This window comes from Musa acuminata, chromosome BXJ3-8, assembly GCF_036884655.1.
Source record: "Musa acuminata AAA Group cultivar baxijiao chromosome BXJ3-8, Cavendish_Baxijiao_AAA, whole genome shotgun sequence".
NCBI lineage: Eukaryota > Viridiplantae > Streptophyta > Magnoliopsida > Zingiberales > Musaceae > Musa > Musa acuminata.
In genome coordinates this window covers 45,071,533-45,093,806 of record NC_088356.1, presented here as the reverse complement: position 1 = coordinate 45,093,806, position 22,274 = coordinate 45,071,533, and the positions used below count along the sequence as shown (strand labels likewise).

At 39.6% G+C, this 22,274-nt stretch overlaps 2 protein-coding genes across 6 annotated transcripts; one reads left to right on the top strand and one right to left on the bottom strand.

Moving 5' to 3' along the window:
* Positions 1 to 99: 99 nt before the first annotated feature.
* On the bottom strand, positions 100 to 7,442 carry LOC135646110 (mitochondrial adenine nucleotide transporter ADNT1-like). The gene is made up of 8 exons (XM_065165273.1): positions 7,139 to 7,442; positions 6,029 to 6,077; positions 4,340 to 4,503; positions 2,499 to 2,536; positions 1,819 to 1,931; positions 1,610 to 1,723; positions 728 to 1,072; positions 100 to 583 (listed from the first exon to the last, which is right to left on the bottom strand). The coding sequence occupies exons 1-8, from the start codon at positions 7,303 to 7,305 to the stop codon at positions 500 to 502; spliced, it is 1,074 nt and encodes a 357-aa protein (XP_065021345.1). The 5' UTR covers positions 7,306 to 7,442; the 3' UTR covers positions 100 to 499.
* Positions 7,443 to 13,750: 6,308 nt separating this feature from the next.
* Positions 13,751 to 17,599, top strand: LOC135645762 (jasmonoyl--L-amino acid synthetase GH3.5-like). Of its 5 annotated transcripts, none has more exons than XM_065164445.1 (5): positions 13,751 to 13,942; positions 14,738 to 15,051; positions 15,145 to 15,246; positions 15,319 to 16,139; positions 16,684 to 17,599. In XM_065164445.1, exons 2-5 carry the CDS (start codon positions 14,771 to 14,773, stop codon positions 17,226 to 17,228), a joined length of 1,749 nt encoding a protein of 582 aa, XP_065020517.1. In that variant the 5' UTR covers positions 13,751 to 13,942; positions 14,738 to 14,770; the 3' UTR covers positions 17,229 to 17,599. The 5 variants fall into 5 exon arrangements, with proteins under 5 accessions (XP_065020517.1, XP_065020516.1, XP_065020520.1 ...); XM_065164444.1 differs by having other exon boundaries at positions 14,735 to 15,051; XM_065164448.1 differs by lacking the exon at positions 13,751 to 13,942 and adding an exon at positions 13,959 to 14,110.
* Positions 17,600 to 22,274: the final 4,675 nt, after the last annotated feature.

Genomic DNA, 22,274 nt, shown 5'->3' with positions numbered 1-22,274 from the left:
AAGATGAGACACATTCGCCTTTAAGAATCTTCAAACTTGGCAAACAAATAGTAAGTAAGCTTTTCAACTCTCCCCTATCATGACAGATAGATACCAAAGGACCGAGCAAACTAGCTTATGTTATTACTAAAATTACTAAAGAAACAGCCAGTGAATTCCATGTTTTAAATAGCTAGATAGCCCAACCATCACAAAATTAAGCACCTAAAAGAAAAACAAAAGCAGAAACCTGGCACAACATCAACCAGCACAGCATAACAATTCAAAACATGTTTCTTGAGAGAGCTACATGTTCCTTCCATGCCCCTTGTAGACCATTTAATTTATTTTGATACGCGGTGGAACACAAGAGAGTCCAGCAGTTCTCCAAGTACTAGTTGGATACCAACACAGGAATTGCGAGGGAACAGCTTTCCTATCTTGAGCTCCGAATGAAACTATGATAAACAGCAGCCAAAGTGCCCACAAAACTATAGCAGCTCCACCATTTATTCTGGCTTCAATCAGATATTCTCATCTCTACTCCAAGAATGTCCTTTACAACCTCGTAAGTCACAAATGCGATTGCAATGGATGGAACCACCTGCAACAGAAAAGCAGAACAAGATTACAACATAACAAAGATACTTGATTACTACCTATACTGTTTTTAATTCCTCAACAGATGATTTCACCAGTAACTGGTCACTTACAGTGCTGATGAATGAAACATCAATGGCATACTAACCTTTACTGAATTGGGAACGAGACCCTTGTATAATGCCCCAAAGCCTTCATGATGCACTGTTTTCCTGAATGCATCAATCATTCCAGTATACTCCAAGGAACCCTTACTTCTACCTTCACCTGCCACAACTGAGGCAGCATTATTCCACCCCACCATCTGCATCCTCCTGCGAATGACATCAAGAGGGTAGGCAACTGTCTGGCCAATAGTTCCAGCAACAGCACCACATGCAAGTCTTGTGACTACACTCAACTCCGAATCTTCAACGAGACCATATGGGTTAGATTTAATTAACCAATCTTTCAAAGATTCATAAACGGCAAAATTGAGGCCCACATAAGGAATCTGCAAACAGAATGAAATGTCCATCAGATAAAAGCACTTAAATTTTTAGCAAAGTGGTTGTAATTCATATCAAGACACTAGAAATAAAGAAATGACTCAATTATCATAATATGTAGAAGCTAGAGGATGGCAAATGTTGCTTATGTCTGCCTTTCTGTTCTGTTAGCAATAAGGAACAGAAGGAAGGAGTATGCACTCTAGCAAAGGGAAAAAAAATTACATATACCCTCCCTTTATTGTTTTTAATAAAAGATGATTTCCATTACAATCCTACAACATAGAAACTTACAGTAGTTCAGCTTTTTTTATGTCAAAAAATTTGTACAAGAGGTTTACTATCCCCAAATTTGCAAAAGAGAGGTTCTATATAAATATGACGCAAGCGGTTCAAATAGTGGTGATAATCCAAGAAAAGAAAACACATGAAAATATAAATCAGACAGATTTGAGGGGAGGAGCTATTTTGTATATAGATCAGACTACCCAACGCCTGACATATATGATGAATAATGCTTCTAGAAGTTGGAGAATACTCACAACTCCTATGACAGATGGTAGCCAGCCTTTGTACAAAGCACGAAAGCCTTCTTCACGGTAGACAGTGCCCAACGCATGAAACATGCCCCTGTACTGGTAAGGCGACTTCTCAGTCTGCACAAAAGGAAGAGATTAATGGAATGCCGACAGGGGCTAGAGGAACTAATCACAACAGAAGAGACGCGATATGCAAAAACTAGGAAAAGCACCTGAACTGTGATCCTTCCACGGACCATGTCCATAGGATAAGTAGCAGACATAGCAATAATTCCAGCACATGCTCCAGCCCCAAGACGTAATACGGGAGTGAGTTGAGCATCTTCTGCTTAGTTAACACAAAAATTAAATATTACAATTTCACAATTAGGTGTGAGTATAACAGACTGGACAAATGAGGTTTGTGCAAAAGTAGGACTAAGGCTAGCTACAAAAAAGAAATGAAAGTTTTGTCCCATGAATAAAGATTAAAGAACCATATGAATAAAGGTATACTAGTTGTCAGCTTCTGTAATGTCTAACTTCTTATAAATGCTAAATGTCCGCGAGATGCTATCAAGAATGAATCATAATAATATGTGTTGGGTAGTGATTAGGTATTGAATCTAGGTAATAGAAATCATAACCTACTGCCTATACATATCATCTGAAATGTCAGATGTGCAGAATGTCACAGTAGAATTTTGGTATGAAAATAACAACAACAATAGCAACAACAAAGCCATGGTATAGAACCAATAAAAAAATTTAATGCATTACATTCATGTTGTTCATGCCAACAATACATAAGAGAAAAGAGCAAAAAGGACTACTAAAAGGTATGTATCGAGTGACATAACATTAAATAAACACATTCAATCAAAGAAAGATGGTATAAAACGGTACGACATACCATTGCCAGATTGCCGACGGTAAAGCCACAAAATTCCACTGTGACAAGTTCCAAATCCTAGCATCAGCAATGATAGGATGAAAACTAAATACGGAAAACAAAATAAAATGTGATCATACCATGAAGAAGGAAAACCATTAAACTTCCGGTTCCAGAAAAGAAAGCAGAATTGATCAGTTTTGGCAGAAAGGCATATCATTAAATAAATAGGGTCATATTACTAATTAGTAATCTTGTCAACACCTACAAAAAAGAATATATTATGGAATTCTTCCATGTTGTCAGTCTTTAATGAGTATGCTATCTAAATCCCGCCTGAAGATGAAATTTGTCGACTTATCAACTAGTTAAATTCAAAATAAGAACATCATGATTTTCCAATTCCTGGACAGGATAAGGTAGACGATTAGCTACTAGTATTTGGATGATATCTAAAACAATTGGGTAATCATTAGCTACTAGCTGGATCCAATATAACAGAGGTGTTGAAACAAAGACATCAAACAGTGATGCCTACTAACTTGGGAGCCCGTATTCTGTCTTGTACTATGCAGCAGAAGTAAAACATAAAAATATCTACGACTATAATCATAGATTGCTTAATGGAAAGGCGCATGACCAAAAATACAGTTATGCTATGTTGGTGTGCCATGATAAGAAATCACATCGGCATCATGTAATCTTTAGAACTAGACCACTGAAAAAAGAATTCTTTGTCCAGTGAAGCCAAAGGACTTTTGCAGGTAGATGACACTTTCTTTTGTCCCTGACCAAGTGGAACAATTGCAACCAATTTGTTGAACTTGAAAATCAATCAACATGGTGTATGCAAATTAATGAAGTAATGAACTTCAAGACACTTGTGAAGTTATATAATCAAAGGTCAACCCATACTTGCATCTAACTGGATCAACAACATGCATTATCAATTACACCAAATAATTAAGAGAACAAATATCTGTCATGTGGTACATGTTCAGATGATGGGTATGCACAATATCTATTTTACCCAGAGGAAAAGAGAGAACAATGGGGGTTACAAGCCCAATCTTCTCTACTTTCACACTTAATTCCCTCAATCTCTTCCAATTACACTCTCCCATACTTACAGTAGCACCAATTTTGCTCCAGTGACATTACAATCACCAATCAAATCAACCCTAAACTAACAACATCAAACCTCCAAATTATTACATTGTTACTTGTGATTCACATGTTCACGTCTACAATGAGAAGAATAACTGCAACAGAAAATTTGTGCTAGACGCAAAATAGCATCCATTAATTTGCAACATTAGGAGAGATAGCATGCCCCATATGATCTTATCCCAGCAAATTTTGTCAGGGAGATGCAAACTGTTTGAAAAATTATAGAATAACAACAATATACTGTTTACGATATCTATTATATGATCAAAACTTCAGTCCAATTAAAATAGAGTGATGTTCAAAAGTTGATTAGTGTGGAGATGTTGCACTTGTGAATATCTGATATAATATTGGCCTAAAAGTCATATATGGAGCTCAAAACATAGAGTCATAGACTATTATTTTTCAGTTTTTGCTAATTGAATCCAGTCACCTAATTCAACATTCTATAATTTTATCAAAACTTTAAACTTAGATTTAAACTGCAGCTTAAGTACATTCCAGTTCATTAGGGTTTTAGCTTCCCATGCTGATAGAGGAAATGGAAGCATAGAAAGCAAAACTGAACATCACATGCTAATTAGATATATGCCTTCCCTTCTGAAAAAAGAAAAAAAAATCATAAATCAAACAACATGCTATTTCTCTTGTAAAGGTAATGTAAAACTGAGAAGGGCAATCTAAGAACTTACCTTGATGCTTGTTCATAGCTAAAGAACTTGACCGCTGAATTGGGGACAATCCGAGCACAGTTAGTACCATTGCCTCTAAACAGTCCTCGAAAACCCTCACTTTTCCATATATACTTGAGCCCTTGGATCGTTCCATTATACTGAATACTATGAGGATTTTGAACCTATATTTACAATCAAATCCATATAATCAGAAGTGTAAAATCAAGAAAGTGGAGTTCTTCAAAGACACATCTCTGTTCAAAATTTCCACATCCCAGTTGATGAACAAACACTGGTGTATACATCACAATAAGAAAGGACAAGTTACATTACACTGACATATATACCTGCATTTACAGTTATGTAGCTGACAACCATAAAAAAAAGATTAAATAAAATTTTTGATTCTAGAAACACATTAAGAAAGGGGCTTCTCATGCATCCAATCACATAAAAACAGCAGTGTTTTAATTCAAGTGTAATTACCCAAAGGGATCCAGAAACCAATAGATCTTGAAATATTAAGATTGATTTTCAGACACTGTTTACCTAGAATGGCATTCAGTATGAAGGCTACAGTGTCACTTATCAAGGAATCACATGATGGATGCAGACTTATCAAACATAAAAAAGAAGTCACCCCATCAACTATCCATATACCATAAAATGGCATCATAAGATCAAACCAGCTGTGCTGTGTCTGTCATTGTCACCCCACTTCCTTTTTAAACATACTTCGCAAATACAAGAAGTGAATGGAACAATTTTCAGCAGTGATGGCCCATAAAAATGACATTATTACACAAAAAACGAAAGCTAATTGCAATCAAAGGCTAACTCAGAAATGATTATGAGCCATATTCTTGGCCTCTTCGCACTATAACACTTAGCCTGCAACTAAATGCTATATTTAGGTATACGATAATGGATAGCAAAAAATGGTATTTTGGACATTGACTGAATGTAGATGATCACTTGGCAAAAGCAATTCCAGCAAAAGATTCACAGTAGTCTTCTGATTCCGTAAGTAAAAACAATGAAATCAAGAAGCCTGAAGTAGATGATTATGTATTGCAAGAGGGATGAGCTACTATTCTCTTAACACAATTAACTCCAGAATCATATCAATTCAAGATTGTATACAGAAACTCCAAGTTGCATGTTCACTTGATTGAAGATGATCTTTTCATAAAAAAAAAAATAGTTAACATAAAATTAGTTCCATTAATAACAAGCAAAATAAATAATAAGATGGATCAAATAAATGTATTTTTATCAATGAAAAGTGAATGAAGGCTCATGGTGATCTTGAACAGTTCCTGTCAGAAAAGCTTGCAAAAGATGACTCGATATTAATCAGTCAACATAAGTGCTTTGCTCAAGTATCATGTGACAGACATGTTAGATATATTTTCAATAAGCACTCCCTAATGTGGGAAAGAACACCTTAATTCTAAAATCCAAAGTAAAAAATAAGATATCATGTTGCATATAAATTATCCTAAAAAATTCAACACCTACAAGAAAGAACAAGAAAAACAGCAATATACCCTAATTCTAAAAGCCAAAGTAAAAATAAGATATCGTGCTGCGTATAAATTATCCTAAAAAATTCAACACCCACAAGAAAGAACAAGAAAAACAGCAATATACCACACAATAAAAATTAAAGGAACAACAAAGATACTAATTGAATAAAATATATACCTGAAGCAGGATTTTTAGGCGCTCAAGTGGAGCAACAGCTGTTCTAGATCTGCAAAGGCATTCATATAATGAAAAAGTATTACAATTGAAGGCCAGGATCGTATAGAAATTAAAATGTCATGTTAATCCATTAAATATAAAACCACTACCTTAAAACTATTAGATTCATAAAAAATGATAAATTATAGTAACTCAACGAAGGACCCAATTTCTGATATAGATAGGAACCCTTATTAATCCATTAAAGAGAAAACTACTACATTAAAACTAATAGTCATTAGAATGATAACAGATACAGTGATGCAAGCAAGGACCAAATTTATGATATAGATAGAAAACTTTTCATAACAAATACAGTGATGCAAGCTAAGGACCCAAGTTAGATAGGAAACCCTTGCTCAAAGTGGTGGTCCATCATCAAAGGATTGTGATTCTCTGTTGTTTTGTTTCAAAGGAGCAGTTGTCTTCTATAGGACAGCATATGAAATATGTTTTAGAAGTAAAGAAGTGAAAAAGGTAATAAATAAAAACATGGCGAAGTGAACAACCTATATGTTGTGTACCTCTTTATAAGCCATCATGATCATATAGGAAGCCGAAAGAATAAAAGTATCTAGATATTCTTTGTCCTATATTACTTCGATGTAAATTTTACTATTACTCAACCGCTCTCAGCAAAATATTTTGTCATTCAATATCACTACGGTATTTACTTTGGTAAAGATGAGAGATCACTCCTTCAACAATCTCTGCATTCTAACTTTACCATAACTTGGAATTGAGAGTCGATCAAATTTCACGCTCGCAGCTGATCTAAACACCATAAGAGATTAAGCAAATATATATGACCTTGCAAATGCCAATAACCAACTCATATGGCAAGCACGAAAACGTATGTCAGGGCCAAAAAAACCCAAGCAAGATATCACCTAAGATCAATGAGGGGAAAATGACGAAACAAATCAGAAGGCAAAAGTACGATAAAAACTCAAGATTCCCCAACTGATGCAAAGAACAAGAAAAGACAAACAAAAGGCAAATGGATATAAATGAGGATAACTGCAAGAAGTCAAGAAAGGGCCTGAACAGAAAGAGATCCGAAGGGCTCACACTCCTCCCGCGACGCCTCCGGCCACAAGCGACTTGCAGATGCTGAGGATCGCGTGGCCGGGAGCCTTGACGCCCTCCCTCGCAAGCTTCGCCTCCTCCGCGAGGTTCACTATCCTCGTCACCGCCGACTCTCCCGTGCTCTTCCCCACCACATCTTCCGACGCCATCAAACCCTACAGACAGTTCGGCTCGGCTAGAAGAGAAGAGTCGGAGGCGGAAGCGATGGGGGTGGAGGACAGGGGACTGTGCTTCTCCAGTCGCACGGTTCCGTTCCTTCGGGGTTCCAGTCGCAACGCCTCCTTTGTACCCGTGGAAGGGAGGTTAAGAGACATAACAACGTCAATTTGATCGTCTACAGGATAAACGGAAACCTAAACGAAAAAACACTCTCCTTACTCGTCTGGATAATGACCCGATTTCTAATCCTGAGAGTAATGTTTGTTTTGGGCCACGCGGCTCCACCATGTCGAAACCGATTCTCGTGTTGTGGGACGTTGGGTACCGAAAAAGCGTGCTTGGAGCGTAACATATCCTGTGCTAACGGCAACAAGGAAACGGCCATCAAGGACAGGGATTCGCGGGCGAGGAATCATATTACAAAATTACCCTGCAATGGGGATCAGAATTATATTTTTAATATTTTATTCTTCTTTTTTTTGTTATGGAGTAAGTTATTTATGCGTTATACGTCGTCACGGTGACGTAAATTTATTTCATGCCAAAAGAAAGAAAAAGGTATATTGAGACTGAGTGGAGTAAAAAAAATTATTACATTCACAATAATAATAATAATATCATAATTCTTAATTATTTGAAATAAATTATATGAAACTTTTAGTGTGGCTTAATTTGATTCGATACGAGGAAACTTATCAGGTCAAAACATAAGGATTAACAGATAGAAAACTCTTTCTTAGTGGTGCATGATTGTTCTTAGTTGGTGAAACAATTTATTTGGTTAATTTCGATAACGAATGAGACAACAGCTTGCTAATTAGTTATACGGAGACATCTTTATGCAGTCAGCTTCTTAGAGGGACTACAGTCGTTTAAGCCATAAAAGTTTGAGGTAATAACAGGTCTATGATGCCTTTAAATGTTTTGGGCCACACACACGTATTACTGTATTAAGCAAAGTGTATAGCCTTGTTTGATAATCCTGAGTAATCTTTAAAAATTTTATCATGATGGGGATAGATCATTACAATTGTTGGTCTTCAACGAGGAATTCATAATAAACATGAGTCATCAACTTATGGTGACTATATTCCTGCCCTTTGTACACATCGCCCGTTACTCTTACCGTTTGAATGGTTCGGTGAACTATTTAGATCGAATCACCGAGTAAATCTATAAAAAAATTTTATATATATTTAATTTTAATATAAAATTATGATTTTAAATTTATTTTTAAAATTTTTTATTAAAATTTTTTATTTTATTGTACATTCATGGATTTCTAGCCACTTTATTCTAGGGTGATTTATGAATGATTAGGCTGTGGGTTGCTATCCACACCAGCAGATCTAACCTTGCAAACAAATTCATGTCTCACCCGTGTATGCTGGTGAAGGTTCAAGAAAAGGGTTCAAGTTTAATGATACAATTCTTTTTTTTTTCCTGTTGAAATTAAATGTCAAAGCATGCGTCCTAATAATTTGTGGGTGATTTCCTGTTGGAGATTTAAAAAAAGCTCCATATCTCATGAAAAATAAGCTTTAGTATTTATAATAACCCTTTAGAACACATAATAAATAGAATCCTAAACATTCTCCATTGATTGGAATAAAAAATATTCTCTTATATTTTTATCGAATTAATTAATATTTTTTAATTCTCAATTAGTTAAAAACCAATTAAGACATGACCTTTAGGAGGAATATTACTGTTGGAATCTTAATATAAAGATTGAGATTAATTCAAAATCATATTTATCATAAAACAGTGACTGTGTACCTTCATTTTCTTTTAACTATATTTTTTATTTGTTTTTCCTGTACTCATTAATTTCTTTAATCAGATTTTTTTTTTCTTTTGCACTAACAATTCTTACCCCATTTTCCTAAATATTTCATTATCTGAGTTATTGAAAAAAGAGAAAAGTAAATATTTGTGTTGCATCATAATTTATCTAAACTTATTTATATATATATATATATATAATTATTTGGAAGGAGAAAAAAAATATTATGTGCTCAATGTTTTTTCTCATCTAATTTTTGCATGAATTAAACAAGCAAAAGTTCTTATTTAATGGGCCTCCCAATCCCCTATTTGGGCTTCATCTCCTCCACCCTTTCTTTCCCGCCCATTCCTGTGTTGTGGAAGCATTCGCTGTTACTTCGCTATCTCGCCAAGCATCCTATTCCACAAGGACAGAACGAAGCGGAGATATGGGCCTACGAACAGATACCCTCGTTCTTTTCGCGACACTCACAATCCACGTAGGTGTTCGAGGTATTGGCTACATGAATTCTAACTCGACCTGCCAAGCCTTTCTTCATGGTTCTACAGAAACTGGACGTTTTCGTCTACAGCGGCAGCAGAAGTACCGCATGCTTCGCTGTTCATCTGTTCCGTTGTTTTCGTTGCATCCACTGAATCAACCCCATGTCCAGCTTTCATGTCAGGTGCAGGGAACGAGCACATGAAAGAAGTCGAGATTGCCGTCAAAGATTTAGAACACAAGAGAGAGAGAGAGAGAGAGAGAGATCTGTGGATGGGTAGAAAAGAAGAAAGATGTTAGAAGACTTACCAGTGATTCTTCTTGGACAGACGACGAGAACTTTCTTATCCTCCTGTTTTCCCTTTGAATCGGGTTCTGCCACTTGAAAGTAACATGGAATCTTCTTTTGTGCGAAGACATTTGATTCCAAATGAACTGTGCATTAAACTTGTATCAGCAATAAATTCACAGATGAACACAACAAGTATATACCTCAATTCCTAGCTAAACTTTCCCAGCTGGTTTGCTGCTCCTTCACATCATTTCTGGTTTGCATTACTACTTTATCTCCCGATACTTCCTTGAACGGTTCTTCTGGATCAATCGGAAGTAAATCTACAACCATCTCTTTCAGATCATAAATCTTTACCACTTGGAAAAGGACAAAATGAATCAAGAAGAACATTGAATCAACCATCCAATAGAACATGCTTTTCACAATGCACCAGAATTTTGCGGCTCCATGCAGCCTAACTTAGACATGCCTCTTTCTTCTCTCCACCATTAGTGTTGAGGCAGTGAGTTGTCCATTTCAGCAACAGAATCCTTTGTCTTTGCTTTCTCTTTGTGATAATGCCCTCTGCACTGGTATTCAGTCATTGTAGCCTTCGTTAACATATTGTCGAACTCTCTCTATAAGTTTATGGAGAGAAGTCCAACGGTGGGCCACGCGGGGAACTGTGTCGCCTCTCCCATCATGGACTGTAGCTTCTCCGGTCAATATGACATGTGAAACATCCAACCATGATGCAACGAGGCGCCTCTCGTCGTAGCTTCTCTTTCTTCCACCTCTAGCATAGAGCAAGGAAAGGTAAAACTCGAGGGATACCGATATGACTTATTGCATCTTTCTCATGCCGATATCACCTTGTCTTCCTCGTCCGCCTTAGAGCATGAAAGCTACGCGATGCCCCTCTCTCCTTATCTATCTACCAAACACCTGAACCAAAGTCAACACTACCCTGGCAGATATTTCTCCAGCGTGCAAAAGGTACAATGCCTACGCTACAACACCGGAGGTGGCTTTCTTCATTGATTGCAGTGTATTATTATTCTCTACCATCCCAATGGATCAGTTGAACTTGTCCATTTGACTGCAATTGAAGCTCACGTGTATAGTTCGGTGCTCTCTTTGAACAAGTTGAGATGAAGGTTTGCGTTGTTAGAAATGATAGAGGAGAATGGAGAGTCTGTAAATTCAATAACATTTTTTTGAATATTTAATTATTGACTCTGTAAATTCTTTGGTAAAAATGTAAATGAAAATAAAAATCAGCTGCTCTAATAAAATTCGCATTGCAGTCTGAATCGACTCTTGTTTTTGTACGATCTTGGCATGAGTAATAATAGTATTAGGGGGAATCTGTAATATTTGATGAGGTCTCTTCTTTATCCTTTTTTATTGAAATGTCTTCAATTTTTTTTTAGTTTTGTATCATACATTTTTTGTGATTTACTTTCAAATAGAATAAAAGGGTTTTTCTCTCTAAATAACTTATTTCTTTTTCCATCATCTTATTTATCTCTTTAGAAATCGTACATATTTCCCACTCGACAACCTCTTAGCTTTGACACGTTGATCGAAGCTCTGATATCATGTTAGAAATCATAAAGAAGAATAGAAGAGATTTTAGTATCTTGTTTTATTTATCAAACTCATCATCCATAACTTCAATATTCTCTTTTAATAGTGTTCAAAATTTAAATATATTGATCTTTCTCTTGCAGTTAATCAACATTATGGTAATCTCTTCGATTGATCATTTTTCTCTTACTACAATCTAATTTGTCAATTATTTTTTCGATTTCACTATCTCCTCTTATTTGATGGGTTATCACAATTAGATTCACTCCTTGTCGATGTTATAAGTAATTATTCTCTCTATAATTTCTCTCTATCGAATTTTTCTCCTTAACTGTGGGATTTCTCTCTCTAAACATTTTTTTTTCTCTCTTAAACAACTTGTTTCTTTCTCTGCTGTGCTTTTTCTCGTTCTCTATAGATCCATGTTATTTCTCTAACAAGATCTTTCTCTGCTGTGCTTTTCTTGATAAGGTTCGGCATGTCAAGATCCAGACTTAATTGATTCACTTTGAAACCCAACAGATACTGCCACAGGTTTCGTAGGAGAATGAATCTAACTGGTGCTGATAAATCTTTCGGGCCTTTTTGATCTTGTTCACATGAATTCTGGTGGATGATCTAAGTCCACGACAACAAAGTCAACCCTTCACACTGCTGTTTTAGTCAACGATATATATTTCTTGACATTATTTGGGTCATTCACACATGTCCCTATTTTAATTCGACTTTTATGGATTCGCTATACCTGTTATTTATTATACATACACCAAATTATATATCGGGATAAAAAGATAAGACTTGTATACGAACAAAAACTAGTAGATCATAATACATAACGAAATTAAATGAAAATGACAATTAAATACAACATCAAGATTTATGTGTAAAACCAATATCAAGTCTCTTGCCCAAAATCAAGTAACAATCACAAAAGAATAACTGAGATAAAGGATTACGTCATAGTACACAATACCTAAAATCTCTTTAACTAATCACAGCAAGAATAATCGGATGATTGAGAATAGTTTTTCTATATTATCTTTATATTTTTCTCTTTCTTTCTATTTTTTTTTCTGTCTTTTCCTCCTCCTTTTTAGAATCACTTACCTACAATATTCTAACCCTATTCACCGTTACTTTTATTAAAAGGGTTAGAATTATTATTTTTTTAGGTAACCGTGAATTTATGATTTCAGGACTAACTATTATGAACAAATCTGTTAGGTGATTTAAATCATCAGAACAAAATCCAAATGGATCCAAGCAACTGCTAATTAACTCTTAGGTCTTTGTCTATTGTTCAAACCAAATCCTATGATCGCATTGCAATTACATGTTTTGAAAAGAAACTTGAGACTAATTAGCAAGTCCAAGTGTCGTGGGAAACAATTTTGAGCCGTGGCCTCGAGGCCGACGTGGCTCGGTTCGAGTCTGGATGACGGGGATCTCCCTGGGGCGTTCCTCGAGCTCGCTGAGGCAGTCGGGTGCGGTGTCCGATCGGGACGGTGTAGCCGTCTCCTCCGGGCAGGAACTCCTTGCCTACGCGTCCGAAGAGGATCTTTGGCTTCGCACCTACACAAAGGTCAGGCCGAGGCGCTCGGCCCGACTCCTCCGACGATCAAGTTAGCAGATGTGGAGGGGGTTTTAGATGAAGAAGTGTTTTTGTGTGTCTGTCTCTCCCTCATCTTTCTAATGAACGAGAGGATATTTATAGGGAAGCATATTGCTTCCTGAGCTGCCCGCTTGTAGGGGCAGACTGGTAGCGTCTGACTTTGTGTTGGCGTGACATAAAGAATTGAGCTTTGGCAGGATGTTAATGCGCCTCGATCGACGTTTCGATCTGCATTGACCAGGTGCTGTTGCGTGTGGTGTCATCTGATGTCAACGAGTCTTATCATAATTACTATTCTCGTCACTGAGCTTCCTAAATCACCGTGTAGCCAAAGGCTTGAGACTAAAGATGAGCTCTTTTGTTAGGCTCGATTAAGACATCATTAAATATCTAAAAGGATTAGTTTGATCAAATTTATAGAAAAATTAGTGACTGAATTCTAAACATATATCTAATTTCTCTAATGGGGCAATCAAATTGAGTCCGATTCATAGAAAAAGGCAGAATGCTGATGTGGCAGCATCTTATTAACTCTGATCAACTTAATGATTCGTGCCGTCTCCGCGGAGCGATCTGTGGTGAGGACACCGAGCACTTCGATTAGCTGGTCCCAAGGCTCGTAATGGACGATGGCTGCCGCTCTTGTCCGTATCCCATGGCCCGACGCCGTCGCTCTATGGCCTGCAATAATTGTTCGGTCGCACTGCAGCCAGTGGGCGACTAAGCGGTCGTCTCGCCCGCCCCTTGCGGGCTCCTCTTCGTCACCCTCGCGCTATAAATTCGAAGCTTCGCTCCTTACTCCTCCGCTGGAAGTGGAAGACGGGAAGGAAACTCGAAGGCGGCCGTTCCGCGGAGAGGAAGGAGACGGAGAGAGAGACAAAGGTGAGAGCTTGACGCTTGCGTGTTCCCGTTGGCTTTGTTTCTTCCAGTCAGCCTTTCTCCAGAAAGGAATCGAGCTTCATTTTATATATTATTACTTCGACCTGTTTTGGGAGGCCGAGTTCTTTTGGATCGAGTGGTTTTGGTGGAACCGGTGGTAGGTACCGAAAGGCGAGTATCTTTGATGGATCTGATGCGTGTTCTTGGAAGAGTCCTTGGGTTATTGCTCTAAGTTTGCTTCTTTTGGGTTCTCGTGAGACCCTTTGGTTGAGATTGCTTGATTTGAAGGCAGTGTCTGCTTGGATTTGGTTTCGCGTTCTTGTGTTCCTTCCTTTCCGTTGCTTTAAAGGGCTTTCCTTTCGCTAGCAGAAGATAGCTTTCTTTTCTGTTCTCGGTCTTCCGTCGGTTTCTATTCAGGAAAAAGTTAAGGAATTGATCTTTTCCCTTCTCTCGCATTTGTTCCTATCTTTTTTTGATTAAAATCGTACGTTTGATTCTTTTTCTTTGCCAAAATTCCTTTTTTTGTGCTTTTTTTCTTTCATATTGGCTTTGTTTCCTTTTTTGTTTTTTCCCTCGCTTTTAACTGCTAATCTGATCGATTTGGAATATGTTGCTGGGAACATGGAATTGCCTTTCTGCCGTCCGAATCCTTTGTTTCTGCGATCTCTGATTCGAATGTTGTCATGGATTAGGTCTCTGACGGTACTAATCCCTTAAAAGTCTCCGATGATTCGATGCTCTGTTCAAATGGATTCCTTTCCCTGCTCTCATAACGTGAATTATCCTCGCTTGCAGCAGTAACCCCGGAGATCGCCCTTTAAGTTGAGAAAGATGAGAGTTTTCAGCCTCGAGAGCGTGATAAACGAATTCGAAGAACTGTCAAAGGACGCTGGGCGTCAACAGACGGAGACTCTCCGATGGATTCTCGAGCAAAATGGTGAAGCCGAGTACTTGCAGAGCTTAGGCCTTGCAGGAAGAACCGACCCCGAGAGCTTCAAGGCCTGCGTCCCCTTGGTCACTCATGCCGATCTTGAGCCTTACATCCAGAGAATCGCCGACGGAGATTCTTCTCCCATCCTCACCGGGAAGCCCATCACTTCAATTTCTTTGAGGTAGCGCTGTTGGACACGCCTCTGTTTGACGTTGCCTTTACACGGTGTATCTTCTCTTCCTCGCTCTTAGGAAGCTTGTTTATCTTGCCACAGTTCTGGTACCACGCAAGGGAAACCAAAGTTTGTGCCTTTCAACGGTGAGCTACTCCAATCCACGATGCAGATTTATTGCACTTCATTTGCGTTCAGAAACAGGTATGGAGCTCACTGCTGCCAGACTGAGTATCAAAGCTGAATCTTACCCTGTATTATCTGTTGCGTTTGCAGAGAGTATCCGATAGGCAATGGGAAAGCTCTGCAGTTGATATACAGCAGCAAGCGGGTGACGACCCAAGGGGGGCTCACTGCAGCAACAGCCACAACCAATGTGTTCCAGAGTGAGCAATTCAAGCACACCATGAAGGACATCCAATCTCAATGCTGCAGTCCCGACGAAGTCATATTTGGCCCGGACTTCCAGCAGTCCTTGTACTGCCACCTCCTTTGCGGGCTCATCTTCTCCAACGAAGTGCAGCTCATATCTTCCACCTTCGCACACAGCATCGTCCATGCTTTTCAGACATTCGAACATGTGTGGGAAGAACTGTGTGCAGATATCAGAGAAGGAGTTCTCTCCAGCAGAATCACCGTCCCATCAATTCGTGCAGCTGTTTCCAAGCTCTTAAGGCCTAATCCCAGCCTCGCTGACTCCATACACAATGTGTGTGTGAGATTAAGCAACTGGTATGGTGTGATCCCGGAGCTTTGGCCCAATGCCAAGTATGTCTATGGCATTATGACTGGATCTATGGAGCCATACTTGAAGAAGTTGAGGCATTATGCAGGAAGCCTACCTCTGATGAGCGCTGACTATGGTTCTTCAGAAGGATGGATCGGTGCTAACGTCAACCCCAGTTTGCCACCTGAATTGGCTACCTTTGCAGTGCTTCCTAACATCGGCTACTTCGAATTCATCCCTTTGGAGAAATCTGAGGTTCAGGAGCCGGAGAAGAGTGCCTCCACCATTCACTATATAGAAGCTGAACCGATTGGCCTTACTGAAGTTGAAGTTGGCAAAGAGTACGAGATTGTGATGACCAATTTTGCAGGTATTGATGAACTCTACTCTCCTCATTTATCTATTTTGTTGATATTTTTTGCAATTAAGTGCTATAAAAACTCCAATGATGGAAATGCTAAGAGCAGAATCATTAAGAAAAGTAACAACGATTGCTGATTTTGCTATATGAAATCAACAGTTTAGACTAAATCAATATGCATAGTGTTATGCACATCTGTTGTGTAAGAACGGTTGACTTTTCAACAGCAAGACAAGAATCCTGTAGATTTCTTGACTAAATCGAGAGAGGAATGCACAAATCGATGAACTATATATGCACAAGTCTCATGACAGTGACTTGGTTTGACTGATGAACTACATGTTTGAATGGTCAAAATGGTAGAAGCCCCGTGTACTGAGCTGTCACTTTTCCCTTTGAAAAGTCAGAATGGATGAATGGTCAAACTTGATAAAGCTTAATAGATCACATTCTGCATAGTTAAATTCGATCTCCCGTTCTTAAGTCTCTGTTTTATGTGTGATGATACTTATCTTGGTTCTTCTAGCACTAACGAGTGATCGACCTGTGACAGGCCTGTATCGATACAGGTTGGGAGACATCGTGAGGGTAGCCGGCTTCCACAACTCCACTCCGGAGATTCAGTTCGTGTGCAGGAGAAGCCTCGTGCTTAGCATCAACATCGACAAGAACACCGAGAAGGATCTGCAGTTGGCTGTGGAGGCGGCGGCTCGGCTGCTGGCGGAGGAGAAGGTCGAGGTCGTCGACTTCACCAGCCATGTCGACAGTTCCACGGAGCCTGGACATTACGTGATCTACTGGGAGCTGAGCTGTGACGCCACCGAGGAGGTCCTGCGTGCCTGCTGCAACTGCTTAGACCTGTCCTTCGTCGACGCCGGCTACGTCGGGTCGAGGAAGGTCGGCGCCATTGGGCCTCTCGAGCTTCGCATCGTTCGCAGGGGGACGTTCCAAACGATCCTGCACCATTACCTGGGCCTCGGGGCCGCCGTGAGCCAGTTCAAGACGCCGCGCTTCGTCGGCCTGTCGAACAGCACGGTGTTGCAGATCTTGTGCAGGAACGTCACAGGGTGTACCTTTAGCACAGCCTATGGCGCGTGAAGCTCGCGTCGTCCTCCTGTGTGACAGCGAAGCTTGTAATCCTTGAAGTCTCCTTCATGTTCCCCGAGTTCGCTGCCATCCTCGCATAGCACGCAATGATGCAGGCTACTATGGAAGCCCGTGGTATGATCACGACACTGCTCTGACCTCAACACCGTGACGTCTCTCCTGCCGTGTTGGGCGTATGAGGGGATATCCCAAGTAATTAGCCCGGAGAAGCGAGTCAACTGCCTCTCAGCATTTAATATCGAGTAGATAGTCAAATAATCGTAGGATATTCGAACAGATCGTGTCAATGATGATAGTGATGTGGATTGCTTATGTTATAAAAGAAAATAATTTTGTGGTATCAAAATATTTTACTTGTCATCCGGAGAAAATATCATTGACGACATAGTCAGCCCGTGATTTAGATATGTGTGCATAGAATTGTCCGAAGTGATTCCGAGATGGATTCGATGTAAAAGTATTGTGCTCCTGAGGTGCGTCCTGTATAAAGACCAAGGTCGAGTGGGGTTTTTCGATTCGATTTTTTCGACACTCAAGTAAGTCAGTAATATGAGATTCTCAGGGTTAGAGTAGTTTTCCTCGTTTATCATAAGGAAAAAAGAAAATTTATTGTCTTCCTTCTTAATAAGAAGGAAATTTATGTTTTTCTACTTTGAATCTTTGTACATATGACTTCTACAATAGGGGTCTCATCCTGCGGGTCGATTTTTCTCGAATTAAGTGTTTCAGGCACGTTGGGCCTATGTTTCTACCGTAGTGGATTTCTCTTAGCACAGGTTAGGTTTTCCCAACTTACGCATCTTAGGCGCATGTAGCCTTGCACCTCCGCTATAGTAAATTTATCTTAGCCCCAGTTAGTTTTTCTCGACTCATATTCAAGCATCTTTGGCCTTGTGACTTCCTTGTAGCCAATTTATCTTGGCATGGGTCTGGTTTTCTCGGCTCACGCGTTTCAAATGCATTTGGCCCGACACCTCCGTCGTAGTGGATTTATCTTGGTATAGATCGAGTTTTCCCTAACTTATGTGTCTTAGATGCATTTAACCTTCCTCCTCCGCTATAACGGATTTATCTTAGTTCAAGTTGGAATTTTCCAATTCACGTCTTGAGCGCATTTGGTCTTATGTCTTTGTCATAGCAGATTTATCTTAGCGCGTGTTAGGTTTTTCTAACTTATGTATCTTAGGCACATTTTGCCTTGTACCTTCGATGTAGTGGACTTATCTTGGTGAGAGTTGAGTTTTCTTGACTCATATGTCTTAGACGCATTTGGCTTTGCATCTCCGCCATAGCGGATTTATCTTGGCGTGGGTCATGTTTTTTTGACTCACACGTCTTAGGCACATTTGATCTTTATGTCTATACCATAGTAAATTTATCTTAGCATAGGTCAAATTTTCTCGACTTGCGCCTCCGTCGTAGCGGATTTATCTTAATGCGGGTCGGGTTTTTCTGACTCATATGTCTTGGGCATATTTGATATTGTGCATTTACCATAGCAGATTTATCTTGGTGTAGGTTGGGTTTTTCCAACTCACGCATTTCGAATACATTTGGCTTTATACTTCCATCGTAGGAGATTTATCTTAGTGAGGGTCAGGTTTTCCTAACTCACGCATCTTGGGTGTATTTGGCCTTACACCTCTACCGTGGTTGATTTCAAGTCCCTTCTTTGCTATAGTAGATTTTGGATTTTTTTCAGTGTGGCAGGCTTCAAATCTTCTCTCCGTCGTAATAGATCATGAATCTTCTCACCGTGGCGGGCTTCAAATCTTCTTTTCATTGTGGCGGATTTCAAGTTCCTTCTCCACCATAGTGGATCACAGATTTTTTCGTCATAGCAGATTTCATGTCTCCTATCTACTATAGCAGATCTCAGGTCTTCCTATCGTGACGGGCTTCAAATCTTCTTACTACTGTGATGGAATTCATATCCCTTCTCTACCATAATGGATCTCAGGTCTTCTCACCATGACGAACTTCAAATCTTCTTTTTGTCACAGCAAATTTCATGTCTCTTCTCCACCATAGCAGATCTTGGGTCTTCCCACCATGGCAACCTTCGAATCTTCTTTTCGCCATAACAGATTTCATATCCCTTCTCCATCATAATGGATCTCGAGTCTTTCTATCATGGTAGGCTTTAAAACTTATTTTCCCCATAGCGAATTTCATATCCCTTCTCCGCTGTAGTAGATCTCGGGTCTTCTTATCGTAGTAGGCTTCAAGTCCTCCTTGCACCATAGCGAATTTTGGGTCCTCCCTCCACTGTGGCAGATTTCGGGTCCTCCCACCTAGCGGACTTCAAGTCCTCCCTCTACCATGAATGATGTCGATTTTGATTGACACATGACGATGCTCTCTATCAGAGACATTGTAGTGGATCTCATTGCTGATGATGGTCATGGTAGCCGACTGGAGGTCGAGCTAGTCGATGAGTGCTTGTACCCTGCTCTTCTTCTTCGAGGTGGACGACAACCGCAATAGTCGGAACTCCAAGAAGAATATCAATGTTTCTCTTAGGTGAGCATGGGGTATAGGACGTTGTTCTACATGACGTAAGCATAGATCACCTTGAGGAGCTACCTCTCAAGCTTCTCGCTGTTAGGCTGATGGATCCCTACCAGCTCTCTCGTTGGACCTTTAGTGAGTCATCTATTGAATCTACCAATTGGGTCTCAGATTAGGGTAGAGCAGAGTGATGGTGCACCCAACTCCACCATTAGAGAGTGGGACGCTCCTTTGGTTGGCAGTTCTGCGGACCTTGGGCGATCTTGAGATGTTGTCATCGTGTTGGTTGGGGGGATTCCGACAAGTGCTAGTGTCAATGGTGATTGAGGAGTCGTTCGTGGTTGAGATAGTGACATCGTTTGTTGGGCTAGCTAAGGTAAGAGTGGGGCAATAACTTGCAACATTCTCATAAAGCATATGCACATGATGGGCGAGGTTTAGAAGCACCTTGACAGAAACGAGCAGGTGGCTCTAGTTTATCCTCGAGGGTGAGGTGCCTAAGTCATTGAACAGACGTCAATGCCTTGTTCACATCTATGCCGAGGTAGACGTATCCACATATGGGAAGAATGATAGTTTTCCCCCTTGAGTAAAAAATCATGGGTCGGAGGTGGGGCCTCCTCACTGGAACATTCTTTGAGAGGGTTGATTAGGTGGATGTTCCTATAACATATGATCCTCCTTCTAACATCAAACTATCAGGAAAAAATTATCGTTAACGTCTTGGTCAGCCTGACATAGTCCAGACTTATGTGCATAAGATTGTCCGAAGTGTCTCCGAGATGGCTCTCGAGATAGAAGTATTATACTCCCAAGATAGAAGTATTACGCTTTCGAAATGTCTCCTATATAAAAACTAAGGTCGGGTGGGTTTCTCGACCCAATCCTTCCAAAATGGGATAGAGCAGTTTTCCTTAAGAAAAGAGAAGAGAGTTTAGAATTGTCTTACTTGTCATAAACTAAGAGAAGAAAATTTGTGATCATCTTTTTATCCGAAGGAAGCTTGTATTTCTCCGCTTTTAATTTTTATAGACAAATGAAGGAAACTTATATTTCTATACTTTTAAATCTTTATGGCGAATGGAGAATGACTTATCACGTGTAGATACACTTTCTTAGATGTATCTATTGTAAGATATTGATGGAGGAGTTTATATTACGGAAGAAATAGATTTTATGATCCCAAAGAGCTCGCTAACCATCATTACTACCTCGAATAATCGTTACCATTACCTTCCGGGTTTGTTTTTGTGTGTGTGGAAGATGATAATGATGCTGATGATTCATGTTGCTAATTTACATACGAAGGAAACAAATGTACACGTGATCTCAAAATGGCTACATCTTCATAGCATCATTATTAACGTGGCAATTATCCACATCCAATCAAGATTCGAATCCCAATCAATCAGAAAATAATGACGTATTAACTAGAAATATTATATCAACAGAGAATTCATAGAATGTAAAGAAGAAAACATTTTCCTCAATGCATATATATGGCAGATAGATAGATATCGATTTTGAAATGAACATTAAGAGAGCATACTATTGTTTTTGGACATTTGACATACTGGCTAATGTTGGATTAGGGACCTTTTTAGCAGACCTACACTCCTCGATCTTGATTAGCACCCTCATTAACAATCTGAAACCGTTCGAGTTCCTATGATCGATTGCAAAGAAACCCTCAATAATCTTCTTCGACTTACAATATTATATTAAAAAGAAAAAAATACAAAGAAATTATCAGACAACTTTACCCACCAAAATGCATCTTAATCAATGGATAAATAAACTTAGGTGATAAGTGTTGGTGTCAACAACTTTAAGCCGTGGTCTCGGGGTCGATATGGTTGGGTTCGGGTCCGAATGATTGGGGATCTTCCTGGAACGACCCTTGAGACTGTTGAGGTGGTCGACGACGGTGGTCCAATCGCGATGGGACAGTCGCTGTTTTCACCGGGGTGGGACTCATCGCCCGGACGTCTGATAGGGGCACTCCGTCTTCGCACCTGCACACAGGTCGGGTCGGGAGAGCTCGGCCCGACCCCTTCGACGATCAAGTTAGTTGGTGGTCACAGGGGTTTTTTTTTATCTTTGTTTCTCCTCCACTTTTCTTTCTTAGCACGAGGGTTTTTATATGAAAGGTTACCGTTGCCTGATGTGCCCGCTTGCAGGGAGCAGGATCGTACTCCTGGTAACGTCTGACACCGATGTTGGCGTGGCATGAAGGACCGAGCTCGCGCAGGACGTGGCGTGCCCCGATCATCATCCTGGTCTGTCTCGGTCAGGCGCGTCAAGTCAAATCGAGACGTGGATCATTATCTTAGAGGAGCTGATGTCAACGCACGTCCCATCATTATTACTACTATCAATAAGCAATTGAATGAAATGTTCACTTCACCTATTTGATAATTTGGTTAGGACAAAAATATAAGAAGCAATTGAATGCATCATAATCAAAAAATGATCTCTTTGATACGTCCCCATAATCTAATATATGGGGCGAAGCATCTCTTTGAT